The 17,782-nt window shown below is 42.5% G+C and overlaps 1 protein-coding gene across 1 annotated transcript in view; it reads right to left on the bottom strand.

Moving 5' to 3' along the window:
• The window catches only part of LOC126101034 (fatty acid-binding protein, muscle-like), a 38,696-nt gene extending 21,130 nt beyond the window's left edge, over positions 1-17,566 (bottom strand). The window contains exon 1 of the mRNA XM_049911697.1: positions 17,401-17,566. Coding sequence (XP_049767654.1) covers positions 17,401-17,479 — 79 coding nt within the window. The 5' untranslated portion in view covers positions 17,480-17,566. The remainder of the gene's footprint in view (positions 1-17,400) is intronic.
• Positions 17,567-17,782: the final 216 nt, after the last annotated feature.

The following is a 17,782-nucleotide window of genomic DNA, read 5'->3' as shown; positions in this document are numbered from 1 at the left end:
ACGAATCCAGTCACACAGCTGAGACGATAGTCCATATGCACGCAATTTGATTAATAAACGCTTCTGAGGAACGGTATCAAAAACCTTCTGGAAATCTAGGAATATGGAATCGATCTGAGATCCTCGTCGACAGCACTCATTACTTCATGGGGATATTGACTGTCTTTTTTGCCATTGGTGTACTTTACATACGACCATAATCTCTTTGAGTTTTCTGCCATATTTTGAGACAATGTTTCATTGTGGAAACTACTAAAAGCATCTCGCATTGACGTCTGCACTAAATTTCGAGCTTCCGTGAAACTTAGCCAGTCTTGGAGATTTTGCTTACTGCTGAATTTGGCATTTTTTTCGTTGCTTCTGCTTTGTGTACCGTGGTGGACCAGTCCCGTCTCTTATTAACTTATGCGGTATGAATCTATCTATTGCTGTCGATACCGTATCTTTGAATTTGAGCCATATCTGGTCTACACTTACATAATTAGCTGGGAAGGAATGGAGACTCTCTCTTAGGAAGGCATCAAGCCAATTTTTATCTGCTGTTTTAAATAGATATATTTTGCGTTTAGCCGGCCGGTGTGGCCGTGCGGTTCTAAGCGCGTCAGTTTGGAACCGCGTGACCGCTACGGTCGCAGGTTCGAATCCTACCTCGGGCATGGATGTGTGTGATGTCCTTAGGTTAGTTAGGTTTAAGTAGTTCTAAGTTCTAGGGGACTGATGACCTCAGTAGTTAAGTCCCATAGTGCTCAGAGCCATTTGAACCATTTTTTGCGTTTATTTTTAGTGGTTTGGTTGATATGGTTTTGAGCCTCGCTACAGTGACCTTGTGATCACTAATCCATGTATCCGTCATGACGCTCTCTATTAGATCAGTATTATTTGTGAGTAGGAAGTCAAGTGCGTTTTCGCAAACATTTACAGTTCGTGTAGGCTCATGAACTAATTGTTCAAAGTAATTCTCAGAGAAAGCATTTAGTACAATTTCGGAAGATGTTTTCTACCACCGGCTTTGAACATGGATTTTCGCCAGCATGCCAAGGGTAATTTGAAGTCTCCACCAATTATAACTGTATGAGTGGGGTACTTATTTGTAATGAGATTCAAGTTTTCTTTGAACCTTTCAGCTAATATATCATCTGAGTCGGGGGTCGATAGAAGGAGCCAATTATTATTTTAGTGACGACAGAACTTGAGGACCGAACAACAGCCAGAGGGGCATTCGGAGCCTCGGATTCATCATTATCATCGATCCGACGTGCAACATGTACTTCAGTAACCGCAATAACCATCAATAGACGGCTCACCGAAAGCGGTTTGAGCCCACGGCGCCCCTTACGCCGATTACCATTGACCGCTGCACAAGAGCAAGCCAGTCTTCATTCGTGACGGGCACATTCGGCCTGAAATCTCATTGACTGAGAAGTGTCTTCAGTGATGAGTCCCGCTTCAAATTAATCAGTGACGACCGGCGAAAACGTGTCTGGAGATGCACCAAACAGTGGTGGGATACGAACCAGGCTGTCACCCTTCACACACCCCACAACCAGGAGTACTGGTCTGGGGCGCCTTTTCATTTCATAGCAGGACAACTTTTGTCGTCACCCTTACAGCACAGCGGTACGTCGACGATATTCTACGCCCTGTTTTGTTGCCCTTTATTGCGAGCCCTCCTGGGCTTACATCTCAGCCAGATAATGTCCGCCCGCACACGGCGAGAGTTTCTATTGCTTCTCTTCGTGCTTACTAAACCCTACCTTGGCCAGTGACGTCGCCGGATCTCTGCCCAACTGAGAACGTTTGGAGCATTATGGACAGGATCTCCCAACCAGCTCTCTATTTCGACTATCTAACGCTCTGAGTGGGCAGAATTTGGTGAGATATCCCTCAGGAGTACGTCCAAAAAATCTGTCAGTCAGTACCAAGCTAAGCAACAACTTGCGTAAGGGGCAGAGTGGAGCAACTTGTTACTGACTCGCTCAATTTGAGAAGCTCTTTGTCTTAAATCACCAAATTTTTCTGCGATTGTACTCATTTATCTGTACATGTACAAGACATCTACCGACTACCGTCTTAATCGGGTAATTCCTTGTGGTGCGTCTCTTTTTTCCTATGTTGTATTTTCAGAAGGCGATTCATCCAACGTGTTGCATGAAAGCAATTACTTTTTTAGTTCTTAGCAGCTTTGGGAAGATTGAAAACTATGACCGAAGTCATTTCTGAAGAATGATGCCCGAATTATAAATTTAACTGAACAGTTTGGTCATCCATTTTATTTGTTCTTCGTCAGAATGCATTCCATTCGGTGGTACTGCTGCTATCCCATGTTTTATGGCCCTTACCGCTCATCTCACTTCTTCTGCTATAATGCCTCAGGTAGATCCGGCTTCCCGCTATGTAGGTGAAAGTCGCGTACGGAAGTTCCCAGACATTTCTTTTGGTATGTTATAAATACTGAATTCTCATATTTACTTTCAAAACTTCCAATATTTTGACATTTTTGTTTTAGTTCTTCTTCTTTTGCTTCTCTGATTTTCCCCATGATAATCTTGTTCAATCTCCTATATTGATGTGGGTTTGCTTTGTGGTTGTGGCCGAGCGGCTCTAGGCGCTTCAGTTCGGAACCGCGCGACTGCTACGGTCGCAGGTTCGAATCCTGCCTCGGGCATCGATGTGTGTGATGTCCTTAGGTTATTTAGGTTTCAGTAGTTCTAAGTTCTAGGGGACTGATGATCTCAGATTTTAAGTCTCATAATGCTCAGAGCCATTTTTTTTCCTTTGTAGCTTCTTCTTAGATCCATCAGTTATAATATCTCGTCAGCATCCATGACTTCCTTTTTCTTATTTCAGGCTGTAATATTTCTCTTTTAATGGTTTTTATTCTTTCAGATAAATTAGTAATCATTTCTTTTACAACAAGAACGCAACTATCACAGCAACGTAATAACAAAGACTACGTCCGTAGAAGGCCTGAAATCCATATTTTCCATGAGCGCCTGCTCAACTTGGAAGAGAACAACGTAGTATTATTATCAGAAGCGTTCAGTACAAAAGTCAAAAGGATCAGGGACTTAGCCAATAAAGGCGGCGAAGTACGGCCCTCAAAGGGACTAAGCTGTTTCTTAAACCAGCACCTGCAACCCCTCAGCTTAATCGACCATACAAATAATATCCTAACGTACTTACCAGTAAAATGTGCACAGCAAGCGCGTACTTCCGTCCAATGTTGAAAGCGAGAGCATCATCGACGACCTAGGAAAGGCACTGGAGAACATAGAAGCTAGCAAGCGAAGTACTCTGGTACGGCACCTAAATTGGCGCATAGACAAATGGAACTCAAAATTAAGAATGGTCACAGATTTTAGCATGGATTATCGGTTGAACCCGTTAATACAGGAGCAGGAATACAACCAACTACCACCAAAGGGGAGGATCATAGTCGACCTGGTCTTCACGCCCACGAGGAAGTAGAAAAATTCACAGTTAAGAAACACATTCCAGTAATACCCAAAGTCCAATTGACCACAGGAACACAGAATCATGCAGGTAAAAACATTAAACCACAAGTTTCGAGGCACACAGATGAAGAAAGGTGGCTAGCGAACAAAGCAGATCTATCAACAACAACCACGATATGAGGCAGGGAAACTTAGACGAGGCAACTGCGTCTCTGAACGACATGATCACACACACCACCACCAAAATAACCAGCTTAAACACACCGCGAAGTCATGGATTGACGAAGAATGTTACCTCATGAGGCGAAGAACCTTACAGCTTCTCCATGCCGCCGGAAATGCACGCTTGCGAGAGCACGCTGAAAGACGTCAGAAGTACAAACGCCCACTGAAAGAAAAAAATATAACATATCGTCTATTCAAAGAGCAGAAATTAATTAATGAGACAGAAACGAAACCTTACAAAAACCTAAGGCCCTCTAGGAACTATACTTCAGTAAACTCCCCACAGAAGAAGACGAAATGTCGAACTGATTCACATTGCACAGGTCGTGGACCTACTAACAGAGCAGTCACCCACCTTATAAGGAACTGAAGGAACAGCAAGACGGTTGTGCCTGTTCGGATATGCATGGAACACCTAACGGATACAATCCTAGATCTAGCAGGAACTATGGCATAACTCTTCAAGAAATACCTCAAGAACAACACAGTCCCACAACAACGGAGAAAGACATAATTGAGCTCAACAATGACAAGAAAGGAAACCATATTGCTAAAGAAGAACTGCTCTGGACAGCATTATGTTTAAAGTCTTCTCTAGATTCCTGTTGGGGCGCAATCAACAAAGACTACTTTCCAGTGTCACAACGAGTTAATATGGCTTCACTCCATGTGGATAAACACTGCACGCTGTTCTAGAAGTCATTCAAGAAATAACAACGGCACTAGTACGGCTCGGTACCCACTCTACGCGATCTTTATAGACTACTCGAAAGTCAGTATCAACTGGAAGTTCCTCATCCAGAAAGTGGAGAATATACGAGGTAAATTATGCTGTGAACTATAAATAAATAAGTCCATTATAGAAGCAAGCCACATAGGATTATATGATAGCGTATCAATGTCGAAGAACATCATCCAAACAAGAGGGATTCTAGAATGAGATTTTCACTCTGCAGCGGAGTGTGTGCTGATATGAAATTTCCTGGCAGGTTAAAACTGTGTGCAAGACCGAGACTCGAACTCGGGACCTTTGCCTTTCGCGGGCAAGTGCTCTACCAACTGAACTACCCAAGCACGACTCACAGGTAGAGAGCTAAACACTGGTACAGCTGCTTTAAATAACATGGAGCTTCATTAAACCAAAAAAGGCCACAAAATGGCAGGCATATGGTGCTTTATGTGATACAAAAGCAATAACTAGCACAACAATTGATCTTTAGCAAAGACAATGTTCTTTACAACAGATGCTCAGCATGTCAGCAATACCTTCAGTAGAGTGTCTTGAACAGCACTGTACAGCATATATATCGTCGCCAGTTTTGTGAAGGCCTCGTCGCTACCGCTAGGGAGGCCGAGTTGCCACTGTTGTTACAATAGGCCGAGTTTGTGAGTTCGTGAAACGGCTTCTGGTACAGTACACCGCTAAGACAATTTCTCCCTACCACTACTATACAGCTATGCCCCAGGGTCAGGTAACAGGATTGGAGAACGAAGGTTCTACGACACTCAAACAAATTAGTAACGAAGTCACACAAATGAGTCGAAAAAGGTTTTCTTATCTTTGTGACAGTCTAATAGAGAAGTCTGCAACACTGCTTGTAGTATAACACAAAAACTGCCCTCAATGGCTAAGTGCAAGCAATCGTAGGTAAACTTCACAGCACATAGCAGATGGAATTTACAACTGTCTGGTTACTTATGAGAGTAAACTAAACGATGCTTCCTGTCTGAGCCAACGCTGGACGATGATCTATAGCCAAGTGGGCGAGATCTGCTCTTCTATCTTCCGAGCAGGCTTCTGTCCGTTGTCGTCCAGTCATCGGCGGACTGTACTCGGCTGACAGTTGGCCAAGACGAAGTCGATATCTTCATCCTGAGCGCCGCCCGTGGTGCTTGTTGTGATTTGGCAAGACAGCCAAGCCACTATGAGGAAGCCGAAAGGCACGCGTTTAAGCTCACGCAGGCTGGCGTGAGGTCTGGAGCATTTAAGGAAGTTAGACTTTAGCAAAAAAGGTCGTAGCTGTTGGAATACTTAACTTTAATCCATAATTGGTGAACATCGGTCTGACGGTACATGCATCACAAGATAAATAGCAAATGATAATGGCGCCTTGCTAGGTCGTAGCAAATGACGTAGCTTAAGGCTATGCTATCGTCTCGGCAAATGAGAGCGTAATTTGTCAGTGAACCATCGCTAGCAAAGTCGGCTGTACAGCTGGGGCGAGTGCTAGGAAGTGTCTCTAGACCTGCCGTGTGGCGGCGCTCGGTCTGCAATCACCGATAGTGGCGACACGCGGGTCCGACGTATACTAACGGACCGCGGCCGATTTAAAGACCACCACCTAGCAAGTGTGGTGTCTGGCGGTGACACCACAGTGCCAGTGGAACTTGCGCAAGTGGCGAATCTCTATGGCATTGGGACGAGCTCTCATCTCTGCGCCTGTGGTGCTTTTGCCCTGGCTGTGTTGTATTTTGGCGTCCCTAGTGAGATCGGACGATCGCGGTAGACTTGCGACTTCAGGTAACCCCACAACCAATGATCACACGGATTGAGGTCTGAGGACCTGTGACATCAAAAATGACAGACGTAGCGGCTCAGCACGCGATCCTCATCAAAGGACGTGCGCAGGATATCTTTCACACTGTAGTGATATGGGGTGGAGCACCATCCTGCATAAAAGTCGTACGTTCCAGCAGGCGTTTTCAGGCAGGCTGACTAGGAATGATCTCACTCCCTCTCTAACTACATTTCATTGTACACACGATTCCAACACTGCGTCACTGACATGCTGCTGTCCAGCGACATCTTCTTGTCGGCTTTTCCGCTCGTTTTTGTGAAACCCCTTCTAATTTCAGGCAAGTATGTCAAGTTTTACCTCCCTACCTACATTATTCCGTGAATTAGTGCATTTCGCTATGTTAACAGACTTTTGACTCACGCTGTACTTGGGAGTAACACTGCAAATAACTAGATTCACTTTATCTTCTGGTAAACCTTCCGGGATGTAAGGTCGTGGTCCATGAAACTCTTCAGCTCCTAACGTTTCGTCCAGAGCTGCGCTGGACATCTTCAGAGGGGTGTTTCTCCTCCTGTGAGTCTTGCCGACTGACGGGTCGGACGTCTGAGAGCGACTTATATATCGTAGAAAGTTTATTTTTTATATACGCCACTGGCTGATAGAGGAGCGCGTTTATCTTTCACAGACCGGAGAACATGACAAATTTTCTTCGTTGGTCAGTCGGCAAGGCTCACCGGAAGATGTCCAGCGCAACTCTGGACGAAACGTTAGGAGCTGAAGAGTTTCATGGACCACGACCTTACATCCCCGAAGGTTTACCAGAAGATATGTCATCCGGTCGTGAAAGGCTTCATACTAGATTCACTTTCTTTCTGCAAACAAGACCGAACGGCAGCCCTTACAAAAGCCATTTACGACATCCCCATGCTACAAAATTTATACATGTCATCTGCGATACCACTGTTAATGCTCAAAGTTATGCCAGTTGCCACATACGGAATTCAACCAATACGGGACTATCTAAAGGTAAAAAATCTCAAAAAATATTAAATTCAGATTCCTAAAACGAGTATTGTCAGTCTCAAAATTCCGAAGAAATAGCTACATCTACAAAATACCGCAGGAATCTTTCTTCGTAGAAGACGTTAGACAATGGTTCTATCTTCCAGAGACGCAAGCATACAGGGGATACAATACGATGCCAAGGAGGTACCGAAGTAAATCACGCAAACAAGCGATAAATTCAGATACATGCAAAGGACCGAACTTCCGACGCTGTCGTCTGTGCACCAGTTTTGCCGGCCGCGGGTTCCATCGGGGAGGTATGTCAGAGGAGGTCATATCACGACCCTAAGTAGAAATGCATTTGTAAACTGTGCAACAAGCCAGCCCCAAATTGCATTCAGCGAAGTGCGAAAGGAGAGCTCAACCACTAAGAACATTAACAAAATACTGGTAAAAGTATAACTCAAATGTAGTATGTACACATTGTGTTTAATAAAATTCCTATTTCTTCTACCTTTGCAACATCAGATGGTGCTCTGACATTTTAGCTCAGATTGGCTTTTACGTCGTCTCTGACCGACAGTTCTTTCAATTTTCTTATACCATATTTTACTGTCATTTTCTTCTGGACACTTTTTAATTTTACCCTGAAAACTCCAATCAAAGGATTGTGGTCTGACTGTAGCTCAGCTGTACAAAACGTTTTGGTCTGACTCGAAACTGTGCCTATATCTTTCATTTACTATGATGTGATTAATCTGGTATCGGCTTATTTTACCAGTGTTATAATTTGTGATTGCCTGGTGTGCAGTTTTCCTGGTGGGAGTTAGAAATGTTTATTAAGTACTACTATTTCATGTTCAACAGCAAAGATACTTACCTACAATGCTCATTTCTTTCACCAAGTCTATGAGGACCAAGATGGTTACCCAAACTGCCTTTCCCACTTTTGCTTTATAATCTTCCAATATTATAAAAATGTATTATTTTGGTAATTTAGGTATGACATCTGTAATCTGATAATTTAATTTTTCTTTTCCTTCGTTACTATGTTGAGAAGGAGAGGCATACGCTTGTACAATATTTACCTGGGCTGTTTTAGCATTTATTTGAAATAACAATATCCTTATATAAAATCGGTTTCATACCAAGCTGGGCGCCGGGTCCTGTGAACTTTTAGATAATTTACATAAAGTCGTTAATTATGTTTTTCGGGAAACTATCCAATCGATCACTCAAACACATGCTTAGAAATTGCCTAAACTATAAGAAGTCGGGTACCGCCCCACAACGAAGCAATATGACTGTACAGAAAAGCATTTTCCCTTTGCAGGTGGTAAAGATAACTAACATAGAGTTCAGTACACAATAAATGCAGCTATTGAATAAAGGTTTAAAATGTTGCATTCAACCGACTCTTAATTAAAAGATTACTACAGCCACAGATGCTAATTTGAAAATCTCACATGATGCCAACGCATGCAGTACAGCCATCAAAGTAAAAATAGCGTATAGAGCAAGCGAATTAATCAAAGAGGCTATTCTCGAAAGTAAAGAATGTCTTACACTTAATACCATCAATGACAAGCTAAAATCGCATGGTGCAATGATAATTCTTGCTGACAAGCGTAATACTCCAGTTGTTCTTTACGAAGAAGACTACACAGCTAAAATCTCCTTTTTGAAGAATGGTTCAAATGGCTCTGAGCACTATGGGACTTAACATCTGTGGTCATCAGTCCCCCAGAACTTAGAACTACTTAAACCTAACTAACCTAAGGACATCACACACATCCTTTCCCGAGGCAGGATTCGAACCTGCGACCGTAGCAGTCGCGCGGTTCCAGGCTGAAGCGCCTAGAACCGCTCGGCCACCCCGGTCGGCGGCTCACTGCAGACGGGGCCGCTGACACCAGTTGACTTCATAAATTACTAACTTCATAGAATTATTTTTCATTCAATAATCAGTTTTATAAGCAACGCAAGGGCCTAGTCATGGGTAGCCGTGTGGCGGGTTTCATTGCTTTCATTGGTTGTGCTTTTGTTAATCATTTAGAATGAGCTTATTTTAAGAACGGCACAGATGAATCCAAGCAGAATCTTTTCTGCAGGCGTTACTGCAACGTCATTTGTATTATCTTTGATGGTACTGTTGAAGAGCTGTAGGGGCTACTTGAAAATTTTAATCCGCTACACCCTCAGATGGCCTTCACTCATAAGTTAATGGATGGCAACAAGCTTCTTAATAAATTATTTTCATCTGCAATTACGACTAGTGGGAGGCAGTGACAAATTTGACATTTTCGCAAACCAACAAGAGATTCAATCATTCTTTTCTCTTCCTGCCATCCATATTTTCACAAGACGAGTTTTTCAAATGAATGATTCATCATAGCACAGAATTTCCCCTAAGTCAGTCTTTCGTCGAGAAAGAATTAGCATGCCTAAGATGAATTGCAAACAGCAACGAATACGAGCCCAATATTATAGATGATCTATATCAACAAAAAAGAAACCTGAAGAATCTAAATTTCCTCTAGGCCTGTCACCTGCTAATACTAGATTTGTCAAAATTTCTTTTGTAGGCAGCCTGTCCTGTGGTCTCGCAAAGCTATTTAGAAAATATGGGGTGGACATCGCCTTTTCAACGACAAATAAAGACCAGTACCGGTACACCCACAATGATCTACGACCAAAGACAAATACGGTGCCTTCGGGGTTTATACAATTGAGAGCGTCGACTGTAAAGCTTCACTTGTGGACCACACAGGTGGGAAATTCCGAACACGATTTAGTGAGCATTTACTTAACAACAAAGAACAGATTAAACAACATTCGGATTTTGCTGACTACCTAAAATCTAGTGGCCACCGGCCTCCCAACATTGAAGAATTTACATGTATTCTATAGCACCCACAAAAGGTAAGAAGATAAATCTTTTACAGGATATAGAAATTCTTAAGCACTCTGGTGCAGAGGAAAGTAGATTACTGAATCTCTCTCGTTTTAACTTTTGTTGTTAGGCAAGTTTTAACAATTTCATACTTTATAGAGGCCATTATACTCCTACACAGCTTTTATGTTTGCACCCATTTTATCGCCGGCCGCGGAGGTCTAGCGGTTCTAGGTACTCAGTCCGGAACCGCATGGCTGTTACGGTCGCAGGTTCGAATCCTGCCTCGGGCATGGATGTGTGTGATGTCCTTAGGTTAGTTAGGTTTAAGTAGTTCTAAGTTCTAGGGGACTGATGACCGCAGATGTTAAGTCCCATAGTGCTCAGAGCCATTTAAACCATTTTCTAGTGGACTGATGACCTCAGAAGTTAAGCCCCATAGTGCTCAGAGCCATTTGAACCATTTTGAACTCATTTTATCACTATGACTGCACTGATTTAATTTTCATAATTTTATTGTTGTCCTCGTTTATTGTTTTCCGCGCATGTAATTTAGTTGTGCAACCAGTTTTCTTAGTGTCTGTCACAGCAGTTGTGTAATCTTGCCTTTACGGCTCTACGTTTGTGTGGTCGGTTGCGCGGTCTGACGTATCTCGTGTTCTCGACCGCACTATATTTACATTTCACTCGCTGTACACAGCGCTCCATGCTGTGTGCGTCGGAAAGCGGTTGGCTCCGTGTTATGTAACCTCGTTTAAGTATTTCTCTTTGTTGGCCATAGTTCCTCTTTTCAGTAAATATCGTAGTCATTCCTTGGCATTTTATTTCTGTTTCGGGCAGCTTATGCTTTTATCTGCCTAATGACGATAGGACGATATTTACTTACACTTTTTATTTTAATGCCGTATGCTGGCATTAAAGAACGGATGTTTGCTCACCATATTACTTCTTACATAAACTCACAGTTATTGATAGTTGTGGAGATGACTACAAAGCCTGGCACTTTGCCTCAAACTACTCCCATCCCCCTTTTTTACTGTATGCCTCAAAACGTGATTTCACACCCCTAGATTAACCTGAAGGTCGCAAAATGCTTCATTGCCAATAAGTAGACTTGCTTCAAGGAACAACATCCTCTCTGACACTGGTACGAAATTAGTGACGCATTTTTACACCGATTTATCCCCTATCGCTCCTACTCTATGACGAAATTCTCCCTCGAGCGTTCCCGAGTAGCAAAGTCTGTGTTCAGCAAAGTCACAACAGTTGGAGCCAAGCATCTCGTCTCACTTATCGAAATGTTCTTCATCCTTTTAATTTCTTGGTTGCCACTGTGTATTTTTCCAACTTTCTGGCATTGACTGTGCATTCTTTGTGAAATCCTACTGTCTAGATTCCTATGTACTTTCTAACAGCTGGGATATCCTGAGATGATTATGGATCACCAGAGGTCCATCAGCTGGTATCTGTTGACTGTTTAGCCGTAACTTAGTTACTTTGCCTGGGGTACACCGCTGCAGGCTAGTTTACTAGTGTACTATTGTCTAGATTATTCTCTTGGAGACATGGCAAAAGGCTCACTTCTGAAGCATTCCAGCCAGAAACAACATGGCGGGATGAGTGGTTCTCAGGCAGTCCTGACTCTGAATGTGTCATTATCGATCCTACACAAGCCCCTCCTGGATTTCACCTACCTATAAGACTGTGGACTATCGTAAATAGTACACTACTGGCCATTAAAATTGCTACACCACCAAGATGACGTGCTACAGACACGAAATTTAACCGACAGGAAGAAGATGCTGTGATATGCAAATGGTTAGCTTTTCAGGATTCACACAAGGTTGGCGCCGGTGGCGACACCTACAACGTGCTGACATGAGGAAAGTTTCCAACCGATTTCTCATACACAAACAGCAGTTGACCGGCGTTGCCTGATGAAACGTTGTTGTGATGATTCGTGTAAGGAGGCGAAATGCGTACCATCACGTTTCCGACTTTGATAAAGGTCGGATTGTAGCCTATCACGATTACGGTTTATCGTATCGCGACATTGCCGCTCGCGTTGATCGAGATCCAGTGACTGTTAGCAGAATATGGAATCGGTGGGTTCAGGACAGCAATACGGAAAGCCGTGCTGGATCCCAACGGCCTCGTATCACTAGCAGTCGAGATGACAGGCATCTTATCCGCATGGTTCTAACGGATCGTGCAGCCACGTCACGATCCCTCAGTCAACAGACGGGGCGTTTGCAAGGCAACAACCATCTGCACGAACAGTTCGACGACGTTTACTGCAGCATGGACTATCAGCTCGGAGACCATGGCTGCGGTTACCCTTGACGCCGCATCACAGACAGGAGCGCCTGCGATGGTGTACTCAACGACGAACCTGGGTGCACGAATGCGTAAAACGTCATTTTTTCGGATGAATCCAGGTTCTGTTTACAGCATCATGATGGTCGCATCCGTGTTTGGCCACATCGCGGTGAACGCACATTGGAAGCGTGTATTCGTCATCGCCATATTGGCGTATCACACGGCGTGATGGTATGGGGTGCCATTGGTTACACGTCTGGTCACCTCTTGTTCGCATTAACGGCACTTTGAACAGTGGACGTTACATTTCAGATGTGTTACGATCCGTGGCTCTACCCTTCATTCGATCCCGTCGAAACCCTGCATTCCAGCAGGATAATGCACGACCGCATGTTGCAGGTCCTGTACGCGCCTTTCTGGATAAAGAAGATGTTCGACTGCTGTCCTGGCCAGCATATTCTCCAGATCGCTCACCAATTGAAAATGTCTGGTCAATGGTGGCCGGGCAACTGGCTCGTCACAATACGCCAATCACTACTCTTGATGAAGTGTGATATCGTGTTGAAGCTGCATGGGCAGCTGTACCTGTACACGCCATCCAAGCTCTGTCTGACTCAATGCCCAGGCGTATCAAGGCCGTTATTACGGCCTTAGGTGGTTGTTCTGGGTACTGATTTCTCAGGATCTATGCATCCAAATTGCGTGAAAATGTAATCACATGCCAGTTCTAGTACAATACATTTGTCCAATGAATACCCGTTTATCATCTGCATTTCTTCTTGGTGTATCAATTTTAATGGCCAGTAGTGTATAGGCATCGAACACGGAAGATGCCACATCGTCACAGAATATCCTCTGCGGATGTATGCTGTAACTAAGTCCAGTATACATGAGGTCTATGAGGATGAAGCCTCCTGGATGGAAACTTCAGATATCCACTACAACCAATTGGCTGCAAATATTTAATGGCCTTTCCTATCAGTTACAATCTTAGAATATCTATTCCGTTTATAAAAATAACGTTTTCTTTTTTATCTGCACTTCATTCAAATGTTTTTCAAATTTATTCTGTTTATATGGATAATATTGTCTTACGGACTTAATCTAAGACCTCCATAATTAAGAATGATTTTAATTTAAATTATCTGTACTTTATATATATTTTATTACCTATTGTATTACCATTAACACCATTGTTGTTCAATCTAAGTAATATATTCTTGATGTGATTCGAAATGTTTCCGTTTCCATCGGTCATTCCTGCACAGAGACCCCTAGCACAGGACTATATAGAAAATATTTTACTTTAAGCTCATTCATAACCATGATGTTAGTTCTTGAGATAGGCAAGATGGAGATAAGCGACCGAAGAGCTTTATATAAAGTTGCAAAATTAAATAATATCTTTCAACTGTCTAGAACGTAAGTATGTAACATTAAGTGATGACTATTTTCAGCTGATTATATAGCCGTCTTCAGATTTGGAGTAAAAACAGAAAATTGCACTAAGGAAGAGTACCACATAAGATTACATAAATTTTCATAATGCAAGCGAAAGGCAAATTACATACCCATCATAAAAAAATGATTGGTGTCAGCTCATATAAGAGTCGTATCTCAATAAAATAGCTCCACTTATAGCGCTGAGAAAAAATGTCAGGTACTTAAGGCGTAAGAAACAAACAGAGACGTCAACACAAAATAGAACACAAAATGCAGTAAACCAAGCACAAGTACGCAGAATACGAACTTTCTTACGGTCGGCACTGATATACAATATTTTGCATAGAGTATCGTTACAACAGTAACTTTACAACAAAACCACGTTATGTGCGGAAATGCTAGATGGTCTAGTGGTATGTGGCCCATTCAGAGTTGTAAGCAGACTAATCGGCTATGTGTTCTTGCGCATTATCGAACAAGCCTTTTATCCACTGTTTTCTTGTGGTATTTTATTTCATATAGTACATGCTACAATTTTTGTAACGATTTGTTCTACTGCTCCACTATCGGTATGTTGCCTTTCTCGTGGGTCTGCGTGAAAACACACAACCGATTAGTCTGCATACACGCCACGTACTTTTTGATCCACTAGCATTTCCGTATATAACATGGTTTTGTTGAAAAGTTACTGGTGTAACTATACGGTATGCAAACTATAGTATATGAATGCGCACTTGTAAGACTGGTTTGTACTCTGCGTATTTGTGGTTGATTTATTGCATTTTGTTTAATATTTTGTAGTGACGTCTCTGTTGATTTCTTGGGTCTTGCAGGAGAGCTCCTGTGAAGTTTGGAAGGTAGGAGACGAGGTACTGCGAGAAATAAAGCTGTGAGGACAGGGGATGAGTCGTGCTTGGGTAGCTCAGATGGTAGTGCACTTGCCCGCGAAAGGCAAAGGTCCCGAGTTCGAGTCTCGGTCCGGCACACAGTTTTAATCTGCCAGGAAGTTTCATACCTAATATTTTATCTCAGTGGTGTATTTTACTGAAATTCGTGTCTTACATAAGCTAAGTTCTTGAAAACAGCTACAAGTCGCACTTCGTATTTTTTATTTTTCGTTTCGCTTTTAAGATGAAAAATAACGCCCTCAGAATTTCCAGTTTGGCTGAAAGCACTGAAGATTGTATTTAAAGTTGGCTGACAGGTCCAAAGATTAAACTGGCTGCACTACGGTACCTAAATTTACGTTTAAAGTACGTTTGAAGTACATTGATAACGCCAATTGGCACAGACGTTGTGTCTTAGCCTAATTTTACGAACCAACACTAGGTATGTTTTTATAAATGGTGTGTAGTTGAGCTTTTGCTTGTATTATGAAGGTTTATGTAATCTTTTCTGCTACTCTTCCTTAGTGCAATTTTCGAATATTATTCAAAATCTGAAAATAGCTGCATAATCAACTGAAATTAGTCATCACTTAATGCTACTTACTAGCGTTCGTAAATATTAAAAGATTTTATTAAAAAATTTCTAACTTTGTGCTTCACCATGACGCTAATGCTAAGAATAGTCATTGTGACGTTTAATGGATTGCTTACCCCTGGCCTTCTCCATTTCCTGCTGTTGACCGGCTACTGACTCATTAACTTCTTACTTCAGGGAGAAGGGAGTGCCCTAGAGCTTCAGCCGCGTATCTGCTTAACACAGAGGCCGTTGGCACCTGGTGAATACTGACGCACGAATCCATTCATACAGTGCACTGAATCCATTACTGGTTTGTTAACCAGGAGAATTGACAATATGGGGATACTGCCTTCATTACTGGAGATGGATCCACACGAAATTACTATAAATCATATAACGTTTGCATGACATGAGAACCTAGCTTAATTTTCTATGCGAGGACATGATATTTTAAAGGTTGTTTTGTTAGTGTTTACAGCATTTCCAAACGGAATTAAAATAAAACTGCACTAGTAAAACCTGTTCGATATCAACTGAAAAACTGCCTGTTCACTTCTGAAGCATGGAATCTCTGTAGTGTTAGATAATCCTTACTGAACTTATTAACAGTAACAGCATAATGTATTAACTAATCCAGTATTTAATGGCGATTATTGGTGAGGTTAACGATAACCGGTTGGACCTTTAGGAAGGCGAGAATAGGTGTTTGCTTTTCAATGTGTAGACGCTCTGATCATGGTTGCGGCAACAAACCTTGTAACTAGAACCATTTATCGGCGGTAATAAAGTATGGAACTGTTTGCCATTATTCTGGAATCCAGTCACTGGTTGACAAGTTTATCCAGTGCGAAACTACCTGACACAAAAATTTGTAAACAATGCTAGTCTTAATAGTAAAATCCTGGACAATTTACGTTCCTGTAAGCTGGCATTTACTTAACGGTTTCTAATGTCACACGTTGGGACACTTAAAATTGATTCCAACCGGCAGCACATTTCGGGAAAAACGAATTCATGTCTGTGTGAACAAGATTCCAATTGGCAAGTTTCTGTTGGCACCCACCTACATAGGGAGAAATGATCATCACGATAAAATAAGAGAAATCAGGGCTCGCACAGAAAAATTTAAGTGCTCGTTTTTCCTGCGTGCCGTTCGAGAGTGGAATGGTAGAGAGACAGCTTGAAGGTGGTTCATTGAACCCTTTGCCAAGCGCTTTATTGTGAGTGGCAGAGTAATCACGTAGATGTAGATGTAGATGTAGATTACTGATCTGTACCACCCTCATCACTCCACCGAAACCTCGCGATTAAAATGAAAAGTTAGGAGAGGCAGATTACCAGCAACTCAATTCCAAAGACAAGTTTCCCAGCTTTCCGACTGACAGGTAATTATGGATTATTTTATGAGCACACTATTAAACACATGATAGCTTGCGAGAATCACGTGTATAAGTAAGTGTGTTACGGAAAAACAAGCACACACACACACAAACACACACTTTTACCTGAAACTGGATGCTTGTATACATTCATCGGAAAACACCAGCATGCGTACAACAGACACCTTTACGCAGGCTATGCCACAATATTTTCCGATTCGAAGACTATAACAGGGTGCCTCTAACGTACACAAATAATAATAGGCTTATTGCACTATAGGCTTATTGCACTATTCAGAATGTGGAATGACAAGATTAACAAGCAGTTATTAGAAGAAAGACTGCCCCATAACTCACGAACAACAACCTTTTTTCTTTTTTCTAGAAGAGAGCTCGAAAATGTATTCAGCTCACTAAGAGTGACGCCCGCAGAGAGAGAATTACATTTAATAACAGATCGCACAAACGCATACAAGCCGGACTCTCTTACATGAATGAAAATAGGACAACTAAGAGTCACGTATTAATCCATTGTTTTTTTTTTCTTTGGTAAAATTAACCACTCAGGAATTACCGGAAAGAATGTATCAGAATTTCTACGAACATGTTACACACGCAGATCTGAAACCTAACACTCTACGGTAAGTACGTGGGTCTAGTCAAAAAGCAGGAGTTACAAAGACCAAAGAATCACTTACCAAGCGCTTTCAAAAATTCATCAAAATTCTCGCTCTTGTCGAGCTTGTATTTGCGGCCAACAAATTCGTCCACCGACATGACGCTAAAACTTCGCTGGAAACGCGTGAAAACTGCGACAACCGATGTTCAGGAGTACACACGCTTACAGACTAATGTCCTTGGCGTTCGTAGTTCCCGTGGTGTATGTAGAGATGGCGTGGGCGTAGGCATGGCTGGAGTCTGGGAGGGGGAGGTCACGTGACGCTACGCAAAGCAGCTTAAGCCTCCGCGCTCGTCTGCTATGGAAGTGAAGCTGCTGGCATGATACCTGGCGGACAGAACTTCTCAATCAGTTCCGTATCGAAGAAGCCGTGTGTACAGGTCGACACACACAAACAGGAG

Source organism: Schistocerca cancellata, chromosome 9 (assembly GCF_023864275.1).
Source record: "Schistocerca cancellata isolate TAMUIC-IGC-003103 chromosome 9, iqSchCanc2.1, whole genome shotgun sequence".
Classification (NCBI taxonomy): Eukaryota; Metazoa; Arthropoda; class Insecta; order Orthoptera; family Acrididae; genus Schistocerca; species Schistocerca cancellata.
Note: the sequence above shows the minus strand (reverse complement) of the source record. Positions and strands in the feature narration are given on the sequence as shown.